We start from the raw sequence: 16,042 nt of genomic DNA, 5'->3' as shown, positions 1-16,042 counted from the left end.
AGCTTTATTTCATTCTTTTTTTAATCATGATACAATAGCAAATGTGCAAAACCTTCTTTATAATTGATACATTTGAGTTGACAGGGGAGAGGAAAAACAAAAGCAGGTGTAGTGATTTTACCTTAGTATGGTAGGTAACTCCATCAAGCACACAATTCAGTCTATCCTATGATCATTTTTATGTGAGTGGAGTTTATGTACTCTCCAAACTTCACTAGAGGTTTTTGCCAGTATGACTCCAGTGTTTCTAGTGGTGCTTCAGTAGGCATGAATGGGCTGATAGGTTGAGGCCAGTGCAAGCATTGTTGTGCTAGACTGAAATTGATTTATCTGGTGCAATTGTTTGTTGTAGCTAGGTAAGTTTAGAGCAGCAACACATTTCCTCTTGTGCCCACTTTGGGTTTCCTCTCCCCTCAGTCCACCTATAGCCTGCTCTGGAAGGTTCTTGGAAGTCCCATTACTTGTAACTGTACTAAATGTACTAAAAACAGTAAGTAACTTACAAAGACTTTTTCCCCCACAGCTGTCAAGCGATTGATGAAAGAAGCTGCAGAATTAAAGGATGCTACTGATCACTACCATGCTCAGCCACTGGAGGTACAAACAACCATTTATGTGATACAATTGTTTGCATGCTAAAAACAAGCAGTTTTACAATACTCCCCCATGTATTGTAGGATAGTACTGTATTATGTAGCAAATTTGGTTTTCCAAGGACATGCGCATGTTGCCAAATAAGTGGACAGAAATCTGTTGCATATCTTCCGCCAATGTGAGTGTAGGCTGAGAAAGTGCCGGCTGCTTACCTGGTAGCAGTGTTCCGGCGAGTCCTCCAGGACGGCCCCTCTTGAGATTGTGTAAGTCCCCCCTCCCAAATCGGAAACACCTTAAGAGAATTAAAATAATTAATTGATGCAGTATAAATCCCACCTCCTCACAATCTCCCACAGTTTATGCAAAGAGAAGAATAACGAACCACACTCCCCTTATAAATAAAAGTTAAAAGTCAGGGTTGGGAACTAGGCGGCCGTCCTGGAGGACTCGCCGGAACACTGCTACCAGGTAAGCAGCCGGCACTTCCTCCCTTCGTCCTCCAGGACGGCCCCTCCTGAGATTTAGCGAGAAATTTACCCTAGGGTGGGATGACTGCTTGCAGAACTTTACGACCAAAAGATTGGTCTTGAATGGAGAGGAGTTTAACTCCGTAATGCTTAACGAATGTCGAATGCCTGGACCATGTCGCAGCCCGACAATCTGTTCCAAAGAGACTCCTGACCTTTCTGCCCATGACGTCGATAAAGATCTGGTCGAGTGTGCTGTAATATGAGCAGGTGCTATTACCTGAGCTTCTGAGTAAGCAAGAGTAATAACCTCCTTAATCCATCTAGACACCGTAGCTCTAGAAACCTGAACTCCTGTTCTAGAACCTCCGAAAGCTATCAGAAGGTTAGCTGAATTTCTCCAGTCCTTGGTTCTTCCCAATGGGACATGAAGTCTAAGATGCAATATAAGTACCACCTCATTCTACCTATCCTGAGTGCATCGAATATTACCTTGAATCAGTAGGAGATTTAGCAATGGATTTAGGTGGGTATATCCATTTGTTGTGGAGGCTACGTGGAAAACTAATTACCGGTAACCATACTTTTTGGCTTCTGCTTGCCTCCACCATAGGTGACCAATGAGAGTTAGAATAGAACCTCTTCTCAGGATAGGACCACTCCAAGGATTGATTTCTTGGTAGATCCAAAACGATAGAGCTTTATGAATGTGACATAAGAGGCCCATGCGGTAGCTTCACCCTCATATCCAGTGAGCTTAATTTACCTCTTTTTTAATTGAGAAATTAGCACATAAGGAAAAGAAAGATTCTCTGATCCTTGTGGAAATCAGACCTAAGTTTCGTAGAAATAAGAGTGGTAACCTGAAATCAATTCTATTCTTCAGGACAGACATGGATGGTGGTTAAATGTATAGGGCCTGTATTTCTCCAATACACCTGGCCACCGCTGTCACCAACAAACATCTAAGGACTAAGTCTGTATAGTGATAGCCTTACTAATTCAGACGAATGGCAGCCTCACTTTAGGATGAGCAGACTGTTGGAATGAAAGTATACTTGAATTCTAGTCTCAGGTACTGAAGTCTAGAAAAGACTTGAGATACAGGGTCTCTTTAAGCAGAGTTTCTCAGAGAGAAATGATACAGTCATGTACCAGGAACATGTCCCTCTTGGAAGGCCACATAATGGGTTATCAGGTCTAACTGCCCCCGACAGTTAGACGGACACCATAAACAAAGCCGATATTTACAAAACATTGCATTCTTTGTAACTAGGTTATAAAGCAATGGCTTATTAATTAATGAGGTGGGTCACATGCCCATGCCAACACAAGATGCTTAATAAAGCCCTTTGAAAGGTGAAGAAGGCTGTCTCCGCTCTATCCCCTGTATGCTGATGAGTTTCTGGTGCCGGAGCAAAAGGTGTGTGGTGCTGTTGCCAATGGCAACCAGCATATACATTCTTACACAGACCATGCCTTCAGATATCAAGAGGCCACTATAAAATGGCCTGACCCTGCTTCACAAAGATCATCCAAGATCTGCAAGAACAATGGCACCTTTACCAAAGGTAGGGCTACAGCAGATGCCAAACCTGTTTTGGTCAGTCTGACGCAAAAGAATACCTGTGGTCTGATCCTACATCCCTTTTCGAAGTACCCTTCAAGGGGGAAAAAACAAACGTATGCTCCCCCCTGTGCCGCAACAAAAGTGTTCACACTCTCTGGAGAAAAAACGAACAACATTGTTCCAAGCAGAAACCAGGTAGCTGCAAATTGTCAAACATATTTGTTCGGACACCAGTTCTGAGATGGTTGTTTGCAACTCAACCTACATGCTAGAATAATATCCCTTCCTTTGAGATAAACTGATCTCAAGGAAGCACCTTGTTCACTGCCCAGCAGAATGTCTGAGCATAGGAAGTTTAAGATTATGGGTGGACTATAAGTCCCACTTGTTAGTTTAAACTGAGTCACAAGTGTAATTCCCAGTGTGAAGATTCACGAATCTGTTTTCCAACCGATTCTCTCATCTCTGGAGAGTACTCCAGACTACCAGTAGATTAAAGAGAATATTTTCTCCAGTGAAGCACACCTGTCATGCATTTAATTGAGATTCAGATGCCCTGTACAACTCCAGAGTCTTGCATCTGTCGTAATAACGAATGGATATAATCCATTCGATTGCAGAGTTGGTTGAGAAGTTCATTTTTAGGGAGAGTCACTGGATCTGACATCCAGATCGATTTCTCTATCCAACCACTGACATAGAATTGCTGTTTGACATATTGTGTAGACAGTTTGTGCATAAGCAACAACTGGAATACAGGCAAAATGAAAGACATAGCTTGTCTGTGACCACCTTTGCTCTGAAAAACTATCAAGAGTGTTTTTTGATCCAATCCTTTCTGCAGATCCATCCTAAATACTCTACAGTTGTAAAACAACCTGCATATTATCTTAGGTCTTCCTTCATTTTCACAGCTAGGTAAAGCTAGAAAATATCTTCTGTATACTCAGATTGCTGCTATTAAAATCATGTTCTTTCATAAAGATCCTGGGAACACTTGTAACCCATCAAGGAAGTACTCAGGACTGCAAATGAAAAAGACTTGGGATTGAATCCTGAATTGCTGTCTCAGCATTTATGTTGCGCTTCTGTCCCGACGGACGGAAGGCGTCTGAGCTGCAGCCATTAAGGTACGCTCAGTAGGCAGTAGCAGTTCCAAAGAGCCTCGCCCAAGGACTCCTTACCAAACAGGTGTAGGCTTTCTGAACAGGGAGAGCTAAGGTACTAATCCCAGTCCCCAGTGTCAGAGGTAGAGCCCTTAACCACCACACTAGCCACTGTCCCTTTAAACATTTTTTTTTTTTTTTTTTTTTTTTTAAACTTGCCATCAGAATAACTTATGCATCAACCTTGCATCTATTTATATGCAAAAAAAAAACAGTGTTGCAATTCAAATGTCTATGTGCAGAATCCCTGCACATAAGTAAAAACACATCTGCTAATAGCTTGACTCCTGTGCATATTCCTTGCACAAAATGATCTTCTGAAAGCACACCTGCTACCAGCATCATTATCTGAAAAGAGCACTTGCTATTGCAAACAGAATGTCTGTGTATAATTATTACACACCATTGTTATCTGAAAATTAGCTTTGCAAACTGAAGGTTTCTGTGCATATTTTTTGCATGTAATTCTGCATTGCATTCAGAACATATGCCAATCCCTGAACATAACTCCTATCTGAAATGCACCATTGCATTCAGAATATCCATGTGCTAAGCCCTGCACATAATTATCTGATAAGTAGCATTGCATTCAGGATCTGTAAAGCACACCTGCTGGCAGATAAACTAAGCATGCATATAATTGTCTGAAAATGTATGCACACAAATCATTAACAGAAAACCCAAACTTGTTATAACATTTGTGCACAAATCATTACATGAAAGTATAACTGCTTTCAGAATATTATGGCCAACCAAAATATGTATGCATGTATTTGCATAATCCGCACCACAGCCATTCATTGTAATCAGCCATGCTTCAATCAAAATGCACAATCCCTGATTGTGGAAAAATCTACTTTGAGACCCAGATTTAAATGATTCCAACAATCAAGCAATTGATTATGTATATGGCTGCTCCCCTGTGTTATGAACGCTTGAATTCAAGGGAATTGCCAGAACAAAAAGGTGTAGCCTGCATAGGGCAAGAGGGTAAAGCTGCCCTGAAAGCTGAGAAAGTTGTAGCCATTTCCTGTTTCATGGGTTTCATCAGGTCAAAATAAAGCTACTGTGGTACTTTCAGGTCTAGGAGCATAAGACTTAGACTTGATATAACAGACCAAACAAAGTCTTAGAGGTCCTTCAGGCAACTTGCAACCACATTTAGTACATCAGCTAGACTTCAAAGTGCTTTTGAGTTTCTGTAGTACAAAACAACTCAAACACCAAGAGTCTTACTAACATGTACCCATTAACAATATGACAGGAGTCTGCAATAAACACTGCAATGTGTTTGCTTACCGGTGGATGTGACCTGACTGCTCAGTCTCACCAGTTGCAGCACTCTCCTGAGCTTCTGTGGTGGGCCCACTTGACTGCACCATGACCCCCTCAGAGCTGTAGCGTCTGCGTGTATAGCGTGGCCATGGCGGTTTACAAAACTCGCACTTTCAGCCGTCTAACACGATCAGTACGCATGACGTTTTATGCATGACGCAGTACGCACCACGCGCTCACGCGTATCCAATGATGCATACATGCGACCTATCATGCAAACTTGCGTCATATTCGGGCATGCGGAAAATCCGGCATCTCTGCTTACCGCCGCCATGCCCGCAGAAAGTATAATGAAGAGAGGGAACCTCTCCAGTCCCCTTCATTCAAAATAGGAAAAAACAGGTAACCTCCTGCTTAGCTTCCTATTCTAGGCCGCACACCAGTAACAAGCCTAAATTATACTTTACAAAAAAATAAAAAAACAAATGGGAAACAAACAAAAAACTGTGGGAGATTGTGAGGAGGTGGGATTTATACTGCATCAATTAATTATTTTAATTCTCTTAAGGTGTTTCCGATTTGGGAGGGGGGACTTACACAATCTCAGGAGGGGCCGTCCTGGAGGACGAAGGGAGGAATGCGAAGTAATCAGAATGGCACAACCTCCGCGTTTGGTCTTTAACTCCATTGTGCACTCCTGCTGTCTCCAGGAAAAATCATTTATGTAAGAGGTTTGTGTGCCTGTGCCAGATTAAAATGAAGGGACAGCAAATGGCTAATTACAAAATGACACTGGGTATTTTTAGACTATTGCTCTTTGCCTTTCATTCATCATTTCCCCCTCCCCGCCTCTATAGAAAAGCACAGGTTGAACAGCATGTTTGTACAGCAATTGTTCTTAAAACTGTGGTTTGAAAAATGTATCAACAATAATTTTAGATGATTAAAAATGAGCACCTATACACAGCTTTACAGATAGTGTAATAGCAGGGGAAATGATAATAGAAACGATATGTCCTAGTGCACAACATATGATCAGCTGATGCCCTGTAATATATTTGCATTCTTGGTTTTGGCCACCTCTTTAGTTAAAGCACTGTTGCATTTTAATTATTGCAGGGATGTACACAATTAGGCCCCGTTCACACTTGCGTTTCTGTGCCAAACGGTCCGGATCCGGTCCGGTTGCATCAGGTATGTATACGGCTGCGATCCAGATCCGTTTGGTAAAAGAGATCATTAAACTATTTTACTTGTTGGGGTCTGGGAGGTCAGCAGAAGGTGCATCTGTGGAATCAGGTCCTCCGCTGTTTAGGGCCTCACCTCCACCTCAGACATACTGCCAAACCGCTCCAGCACTAAGTCACTGCTGCTCCACTCCAGAAATGCTGGGCCCATGTGTCCCCATCCAAAATGGCCGCTAGAAAACGCATAGGAAGTGGGGTAGAACGTCAGTTTTTTATGGCCAGTGTGTTCTGTGCTTTCCGTTTCCCATTGGTTTCTATTTCCGGATGGTGCAGACTGGCTCCGGTCCGGGTGCGTGGGCCGGATGATCTGGACCCGAAAAATAGAGCATGTTGGAAAAGAGTCCGGATCCGTTCTGTACGGAACGTACACATGTGAACGTCCGCATAGACTTTGCATTGCTATGCGGAACGTGAGGGGGATGTAGGGGGGTGACATGTTTATTTCCTTTTAAATGCACATTGCCTGGCTCAAAGACAGTGAATCCAGCGCAGGAGACTTGGGCGCAGCCGGCGCCACCATAGGCCGTTATAGGAATTACAGCTATAGCAGCACACAGGGAGTAACTTCGGCGCCGTCAGAAGATGGAGCTGAAGTTAGTTTTAAAACACAATAATTCTGCTTCAAGCAATTGCTGGAAGACGAATTATTTCATTCCCTACCATCCATGGTGGCCTGGAGGGGGAATAGTATTTAACACGGGCGGGAACTTGTGCAGCAGCAGGATCAGCCATATACCAGCTGTATCCTGCGCCCAAGTCTCCTGCGCCGATTCCTCTCGTACGCGCCTGGCTACCCTGCTGAACCTCTGCCTCAAAAAGTTTTAGCAACAGACCCTAAACAAGCATGAAGATCAGAGGTCTGTGAGAAATCTGACAAAATTAGTTGCATGCTTGCTTCAGCTGTGTCATTTAGACCCTACTGACTAGAAAGATCAGCAAGGCTGCCAGGCAACTAGTATTGTTTGAAAGGAAATAAATATGGCAGCCTCCACAGGTCTCACACATCGGGTTCCTTTTAAGGACATCAGTGAGTAATCAATCCTTAATTTTAAATTTTTTTTTTCCTTGGTATGCTACAAATTTCCTATCGCAATCACATGTTTGTTTTTCAGGATAATCTCTTTGAATGGCACTTTACTGTGAGGGGCCCTCCAGATTCTGACTTTGATGGTGGCATTTACCATGGAAGAATTGTCCTCCCTCCAGAATATCCTATGAAACCTCCAAGTATCATTTTATTAACGGTAATTGCAATTCTATCACTGCATGGAGATTGCTGGATGTGTGCTGTGGAAAGTTTCTCACGCCTCTTTGTTTTCATAGGCTAATGGTAGATTTGAGGTTGGGAAGAAAATTTGCTTAAGTATTTCTGGCCATCACCCTGAAACATGGCAACCATCCTGGAGCAGTAAGTAATGCTTTTAGTTCACATTGTTTAGTGTGGATTTAAAGTGATTTTCATAAGGACAAATTAACAAAGAAGCAAATGTGCAGACTGTTTGTGGTGCATACAAATGTATTGTCTGTCATAATTGCTTTTAACTCCAAGAGTTGCCCTTAGGTTCAAGGCTCCCATCAGAATCCATAAAAAAAACAACGTATTAGGTGCCATACAAAGTACACTTCAGAATCCCTGTTGGGCTGCTCATGAACTTTTGTGTGTGTGTGGTAATGGTATCCTGTCTATGCCTTGCTGATGGCGGCTCCACCAGGATCCATACCATTGGCTCAAAAAAAGTCTAGAAAGGGGAGTTTGGTACAAACTTTTCTTCCTTTACTACTAAGCCATATCTCCAATAATCCACCCTAATACTGATTATAAAGTATGATCGCTCCCACACCCGTACTATTCTGACTGCCTGTGTGCCTGCTACTGGCCTCGTAAAATCCGTCAGTCGGTGCAGGCATAGTCCAAACCAGTGACGTGAACACGGCGGGAGTGCGCAGCCTGGCCACGCATGCACAGCTGGCCCTGGACCAGAGGACTTTCCGGCGCCAATTTCGGAAGAACCGAGAGTCTGAAGAGGACAGCATGGGTGCGATCAGTTTGGAGGGGGCTTCCTTCAGCCCCAAGTATGTATATTTTATCCAGGTGGCCATGTCTTAGAGCCACTTTAAGGTACATGTGAGCAGGTTAACATTGATTATGGCACCGAACCTCTACATGACTGCAGTCTTGCATCAGAAAGCTCCCTAGCCTTTCAGCACCCATTGCTGTAGTCTATGACCTAGGCAAAGATTGTAACGCTTCCCACTTAATTGGCCCCGTTCTCACTGCAGCACAAGTAATTCTATGGGATTACTCACACTGCGGCAGTTACGATTTCCATTCATCGCAATTGTGCTGCATGCAGCATTTTCCTAGCGATTGTGGTGCGATTCTCATTCACTGGACTAAGAATCGCAAAGTGCAAAATCTGAATTGCAATTGCAGTCTCGTTTAGCAGTTCCAAGTGTGAATGGGTCTTTAAGCAGATCCTGCAGGCCAGGTCTGAGCAATCAGTTATCGCATACTATTATTATTTCAGATTATCTCTCTTGAGAATCTTAATGAACCAAAGCTATGGTGTTTTTCATTGTATTCTGATAATCCTTAAAGGGTTATTAACATTATATAAGATGTCTTTGGCATTGAATTAAAATCAATGATATTCTGTCAGTGCTTTCAGTCATAACGCTGGCAATGGTCTATTGGTCTAGTTGCTGATTAATAAGTAATAACCCACTGCTCTCTACGTACTCTGCTCCCAAGCAAGACATCACTGTAGTAATTTTAGCAACTATTCTATATATAATTGTGGAATATCTTGCAATGCCAATCCAGTTGAGAAAGTTGGGCCAGTGCAAATCCCTCTTGCAGATACACCACTCCTGCTGAACAGAAGGAGGCACACCAATGGTATGAAAAAAGTGGATGTGGAAGGCGGACGCAACCCGCTGTAGCTTCGCTCATCCCGAGCTCCACTTGCTGTATAACAATGCCATGCTAATTTTGGCTTGCAATTGAAAAAGATATATGATAAAGATAAAACCTATGGAACATGTTTCGGGGTGAAAATCTCAGAAAAAAATATCATTATACTTCTTGCAGTAAATCCCATTGTTTTAAAATACTGGAGGTAGAACATTGCACAGGTAGGGTCTCCAGTTTCCAGAAATCCATATTTTATTTTGTTTGGAAAATTCAAATTCTGTCAGAAGCTGTGCATTATAACAGAAACACAGAACCTAAGTGAGAAGTGTATGGAAGCTGCCATATTTATTTCATTTTAAAACAATACCAGTCGCCTGGCAGCCCAGCTGACCTATTTGGCTGCAGTTGAGTCCGAATCACACCAAAAACGAACATGCAGCTAATCCAGTCAGATTTGACAAAAATGTCAAATTCCTGATCTGCTACATGCTTGTTCAGGGTTGATGGCTAAAAGTATTAGAGGCAGAGAATCAACAGTATAGCCAGGCAACTGGTATTGCTTAAAATCAAATAAATATGGCAGCCTCCATATCCCTTTCATTTCAGGTTCCCGTTAAATATTCTGGCATTCAAGTAGCTCAGCCTCCAAGCCAGGAGTTTAAATGTTGGCTGGTCAAAGATCTGTTCAAATTTAAGAAAATATTTGGCAGGTTTTATGAGCTCCTACCTCTGTTAGTTTATTCAATTGCACTCCCTACCTCCAAAGAAAACTATAAGGCTCAGCCAGCTCTATTGCCTCCTTGGATCTGTAATCTTTAACGGTCAAGTAATAAAAGTTTTCATCCCTTTCTTTTGAGGAATGTCTTCATCTAAGTGTTATACAGACTATGGATCAATTCTCCTGACACTGTTTTATGGTAGCATGGGAAGTTGATTCATGTAAATTTAGTGAATACATTTTCGAGACTGGTTTCCTACAGTGTCATATCCATGTTCACACTGTGTGTACCGTATTTTTCGGAATATAAGACGCACTTTTTATCCCCCAAAAATAGGAAGAAAAAGTGCCTGCGTCTTATATTCCAAAGGCAGGGAATCCTCTATTTCAGAACCGCCCGCCGATGCGATCCGCCGCATTGTCAGAGACTCCCTGCCTTGACCCCCTGTGTGGTCTTCCGGGTCCCCGCTCCCCCGTTAATAACTGCAGAGCAACTCGCCTTCCTATGGATTCCAGTGCTGTGTGGTCTGCTGTGTGGTCCTCCGCCTCCAGCATGTCAGCTACACCTGTAAATGAAAAGTTAGTGGCAGAGAAGCTCACCTACTCAGTGGCGGCGGCGACGATCTGCAGACATCTCGGTCTCAGGAGCCTGTTAATGATTCAATGAGTCATTTCCCATGACTCAATGAGTCATTAGCAGGAGCCGTCACTAGGGGAAGCCACCCGGGACCGAGATGTCTGCAGATCGTCGCCGCTGAGTAGGTGAGCTTCTCTTTTCATTTTACAGGTGTAGCGGACATGCTGGAGGCGGAGGACCACACAGCGCTGGAATCCATAGGCAGGTGAGTTGCTCTGCCGTCGTTGCCAAGGGAGAACGTCGACCTGGGGGGGGAAGAGGACAGGATGGGGACTAGGGTGGGGGGGCACACACATGGACATGCACAGGAGGGGGCACACACAGGACGACAGGAGGGGAGGGGACACAGGGACTGGAGGACCACACGGGGGTGAAGGGGACACAGAAACGCACACAAGGGGGGCAGGAGTGGACACAAGGGGCCTGGAGGACCACAGAGGGGGCCTGGAGGAGACACACAGGACATGAGGGGACACATGGGGCAGGAGGACCACACAAGGTGGCAGGAAGGGATGCCACACACAGGGGGACAGAAAGGGACACATAGTGGACACAAGAGGACAATGGGGAGAACATGTACTGTACAATCCGCTCCTGGAATATGGACGCACCAGGTTTAGTATATACTGTATACATTTTTTTTCCCCAGATTTTTGCCCTCTAAACCTAGGTGCGTCTTATATTCCAGAGCGTCTTATATTCCGGAAAATACGGTAAGTTTTTGTTCCTTACTGACAGGGTTCATGTTCACAAGAAATAAAAATCATCATGCACAAAGCAACAAATTGTTCTTTGACTGTTTGCTACACATCACAGAAGAAAAATTGTGTAGTATTTTACAGAAACTGTACCTATACAGACCAGTCCCTCCTTGTGTAACCCCTTCCGATCACTGGAAAACAGGAATACAGCATAGAACTGGAAATTGCAGAGCAGCATCGAGATCCTGAATATAGCTGAAGTGTCGGAGGAACTTGGGGGAATTACCAGAACTACTGTAATTTTACTGTATTTTGTTTTTCAGTACGAACGGCACTATTGGCTATCATTGGGTTCATGCCCACTAAAGGTGAAGGTGCCATAGGATCTCTTGATTACACACCTGAAGAAAGGAAATCGCTAGCAAAAAAGTAAGTGAGCGGGTATATTCCATGTGCTCCTGCAGTGCGGGCTGTATGGCATTTTCATTTTGTGTGTACATATTTTGTGCATAGACTGGCTACTATTGAAAGGTGAGGGTGCTGAATTTCTGGCAGATAAGTTTAAAGAAACTTTACTGTTGTATTTTAAATTTAACATGTAACTACATTAACCCCTCTGTGTTGAGCTGGCATTCTAAAAGTCCGAATTTTTTTTATTTTTATTGAAGAATAAATCGGCTGGACGTGCACAATAGCTCACACGTATTGGAGCCTCACAGTCGGAGCCTCAGTGTCTCTTTGAAGGGCCAGGGCGGGGGGGCGCAACTAAACCACAGGAAGCCTTCATTGGAAGGGGTGACTACCAGGGATTTTCTTTTATAGGGAGAGCCACACAGGAAAGCTATTGGGGAGGGGGGCACTAGACTACCGGGAACAGCTTTTGGAAAGACTGGAGCCTCTAGACCAGTGGTTCCCAACCTTTTCCGGGCCGGGGAACACTTTCTGACCATATTTTTCTCCGGGGAACGGCGGCGGGGGGGGGGGGGGGGTTGGGGGGGGCGGCGTCGCGGGTGTTTGCGCGACCTAGTGGACAGTGCCGTGCTATGGGGGGGGGGGGGGGGGGCGGCTGCATAGCTAGCATAGTTGCCCCAGTATAGGGAGTTTAGTTGCCCCAGTATGGTTAGTATAGTTACCCCAGTATAGTGCCCCAGTATAGCTAGTATAGTGCCCTAGTATAGCTAGTATAGTGCCCAGTATAGCTAGTATAGTGCCCAGTATAGCTAGTATAGTGCCCAGTATAGCTAGCATAGTGCCCAGTATAGGTAGGTAGTGCCCCAGTATAGTGCCCAGTATAGCTAGTATAGTTGCCCCCAGTATAGCTAGTTTAGTTGCCCCCAGTGTAGGTAGTTTCGTTGCCCCCAGTATAGCTAGTTTAGTTGCCCCCAGTATAGCTAGTACAGTTCCCCCCCAGTATAGATGCCCAGGAGGGGGGGAAGCAGCGCTAGAAGGAGGGGCAGTGGAGGCAGCGGTGGGGAGGGGGGAAATATCCCCCCCCCTCCCTCACCTGGGACCCCTCCTTCTGCCTCTCTCCCCCTCCGTTTAGCGGTGGCAAGTGCGGCTCGGCGGCGGGGAGGCATACGGAGAATTACTCACCACTTCTGCGTTCCAAGCGCCGGCAACGTCATGTCGTCACACATCTCCGCCTTCAATACCGCCCACTGTGCTTCCGCTAATCAGAAAGAACAGTGGGCGCCATTGAAGGCGGAGATGTGTGACGACTTGACGTTGCCGGCGCTTGGAACGCGGAAGTGGTGAGTAATTCTCCGTATGCCTCCCCGCCGCCGAGCCGCACTTGCCACCGCTAAACAGAGGGGGAGAGAGGCAGAAGGAGGGGTCCCAGGTGAGGGAGGGGGGGGATATTTCCCCCCTCCCCACCGCTGCCTCCACTGCCCCTCCTTCTAGCGCTACTTCCCCCCCCTCCTGCACCCTAAAGTAGGTACAGGTCTGGCGAGAGGCCAGACCTGTACGGCACACCGGGCAACATGCCGCGGCACACTAGTGTGCCGCAGCACACTGGTTGGGAAACACTGCTCTAGTCTAGACAAACCTTGATATCCCTCTCTCTTCACGTGTCCTTTAAAAGTGAAGATAGACCACTAGACTACCATGGACTACCTTAAATCAGAAGGTGGGGACCACTAGACTACACAGGAAAAAATATGAATGGTAGGGGGAGCAGTAGACCCCAGGGAAAGATGAACAAGACGGAGATCCACTAGTTCATCAGGGCAAGCTATAACATAGGACTGTCACTTTAAAAATGTTCCTATTTTATATAGCCCTGCCCACAGCCCCTGCATAGACAAGTAATTATGCTTTCTATAATCTTTTTTATTCCTCTGTTTACTTTGAAACATGTTTTTATTATTGCAGTACTAGGAGAAGAAAACTACCGTGCATAATGCACGAATATATACTTTTATTAGAACATTGAATATACCGTATACTCCGGCGTGTAAGACGACTCCTCAAACTTTTATAAATATATAGTTTGGAATATACTCACCGTATAGTTTGGAATATACTCGCACACCAAATAAAAAAAAAAAATAATAATAATATACTGGTGCTGTACTGTATGTGGTACCCAGTATATAACACTATACAGGGGATTGACTGGTTGGACTGGTCAACTCTCCCTCTCCCTAAGCGGATTGCTCAGCTCTCCATCTCCTTGTTTATCAGAGCGGTATGGAGAAATAGATCCCGCTGTGACCATAAAACGCCTCTTTAACCCTTCTGTCCCACCCCTGTATCCTATTTGCCTCCTTCTCTGCCTCTCAGATCTCGCGCCTGTGCCACTTCACTACAGTCCTCAGCGGCGAGATCTGAGAGGCGGTAGCAGGATAGGGCGTATCACCAGGCATCAATGACAACCGGCGTATAAGATGACCTCCAACTTTTCAGAAGATTTTTTACTACGCCACAATATAGAGTAGTTTTTATTTTAAAATCATAAAGGTGAAAACTGTATTTTATAATAAAAAAAAAAATTAAAAAAAAAATTCTCCCCTGCTGCTTACCTTTTTAAAATGCATAAAAGGGGGGAAAAAAAATCTAAATTTTTTTTTTTTTTTTTTTTTTTTTTTTTTTTTTAGTGTACTTTTGTGTTTCAAATCCAGCTTCCCCCAAGCAGTGCTCCTTTTAAACTAGTGCCCCTGACGCTGCTTGTCCTCCTAGCAGGGCCCCCTGGTCACCCTGCAGTACTGCCACATAGGTCACCATAGCGCCACGCTTACCTTTAATTTTATTCTTGTCCGTGTTTTGTGCACCTGTTTTATGTACCTGTCTTATGCACCTTGCTGTGCACAATGCCAGTCTGTTACACTGTTTGAATTGTCTGTCAATTTTTGCACTATGCCCAATTGCCTTTGTGTACCACAAATAATTCTGAGTGTGGCATCTGCCGCACTTGGCGAAATAAACCTGATTCTGATTCTAAAGCCCAGCATCTATTATTATTATTATTATTATTATTATTATTATTATTATTATTATTATGCACTTATGCATTCTCTGTAGTCCTTTTTCATTCTAAGGTCAAAATATTTCCTAAAGTTAGAAATGCCTCCCAAATAGGGAGGATTAATTAGATGCAAATATTTGGGTTTATGCAAATACATGCAGCTTGAAAATGGACCAATCAATTTAAACTTGGCTTTAAATTGATTGGTCCATTTCCAAAATACCATATGTTTGCATAAAAGTATGCATACATTTGCATCCACTCTAAAAAAAATTACATATCATTGATCATCCCTACTCCCAAAGTGTCTCTATAGAATAAATCCATATACATGGGAACACTGTGATGTTCAATCACTAGTATGTGACTCCTTGGGGCTGCACCTCCACACCTAACTGTGCACAGATCTGGCAGAGGGAGAGTTGACTACTGATGCCATATCATAGATGCAGTGTGGATCACAGATGTAGCTGGACTTGTGCATAGCTGCTGGTTAGTCTAGGCACCATATTTTGCGTACATGGCAGTGGGGATAGGTGGTGGTGTTTTTTGAAGGGCAGCTGATGCTACTCCCTGTTGTCCCCTAGTGATGGTGCAGTATGGGTTTGCAGACTCGTAGAGCTGCAGATTCCAAATTCCAACCAGCCGGTATTCTCACAGAGAAGGGTGGTGAGTGTTAGCTCAGTGATGCCTCCATAACCAGAAGCCAGAGCAGCTCAGCTGCCTTTGGAAATAAGGAGCCTACAGAGCACTGGTGACCATGTGTCTGCCACTTCAACATAGAGGTATTCAGGGCTATTTTTAATCACTTGAAGTTAACCTGTAAGCGCTTGATCTTATTGAGCCCTTACAGTTGTTCAGAATGAAATTCGTGCACCAAAATGTCATGTTTTTAAATGTTTTGGACAAATATTCTATGCCAATGTGATTAAGGGGGCGAACGATACTGTAAAAAATTTTCAGTAAATGCTGTGATTTACCGGTATATTGGTGTACACCTTATTGCCACCACTGTGGAAGCTGCTGTGCATTGAGGAATAGCATCCCTTGGAGCTCTCCTGCCAGACTATGATACATACAGGATGCACTCTCCCCTCACTCACCTGCTGGTCAACTAGTGCAGGAAGGAAGTGCTGGAACACCTTGGAATTCCAAGCTGTTCCCTTACTTAGGGCTCAGTGATGTTACCATGCTTGCGTAGGGACCAGGGGACAGGCCAGTTACAGACTGGACCACAGAACCGCACTCTCACTGGTAAAGGAAGACAGGGCATGGTGATTTTGAGGG

General features: G+C 44.2%; 1 protein-coding gene across 1 annotated transcript in view; it reads left to right on the top strand.

Moving 5' to 3' along the window:
* The window catches only part of UBE2J1 (ubiquitin conjugating enzyme E2 J1), a 46,887-nt gene that overhangs the window by 12,448 nt on the left and 18,397 nt on the right, over window positions 1-16,042 (top strand). Inside the window, exons 2-5 of the mRNA XM_068231146.1 lie at window positions 524-597; window positions 7,432-7,563; window positions 7,643-7,727; window positions 11,613-11,718. Of these exons, the coding sequence (XP_068087247.1) occupies window positions 524-597; window positions 7,432-7,563; window positions 7,643-7,727; window positions 11,613-11,718 (397 nt within the window). The remainder of the gene's footprint in view (window positions 1-523; window positions 598-7,431; window positions 7,564-7,642; window positions 7,728-11,612; window positions 11,719-16,042) is intronic.

This window comes from Hyperolius riggenbachi, chromosome 4 (genome assembly GCF_040937935.1).
Source record: "Hyperolius riggenbachi isolate aHypRig1 chromosome 4, aHypRig1.pri, whole genome shotgun sequence".
Classification (NCBI taxonomy): Eukaryota; Metazoa; Chordata; class Amphibia; order Anura; family Hyperoliidae; genus Hyperolius; species Hyperolius riggenbachi.
Note: the sequence above shows the minus strand (reverse complement) of the source record. Positions and strands in the feature narration are given on the sequence as shown.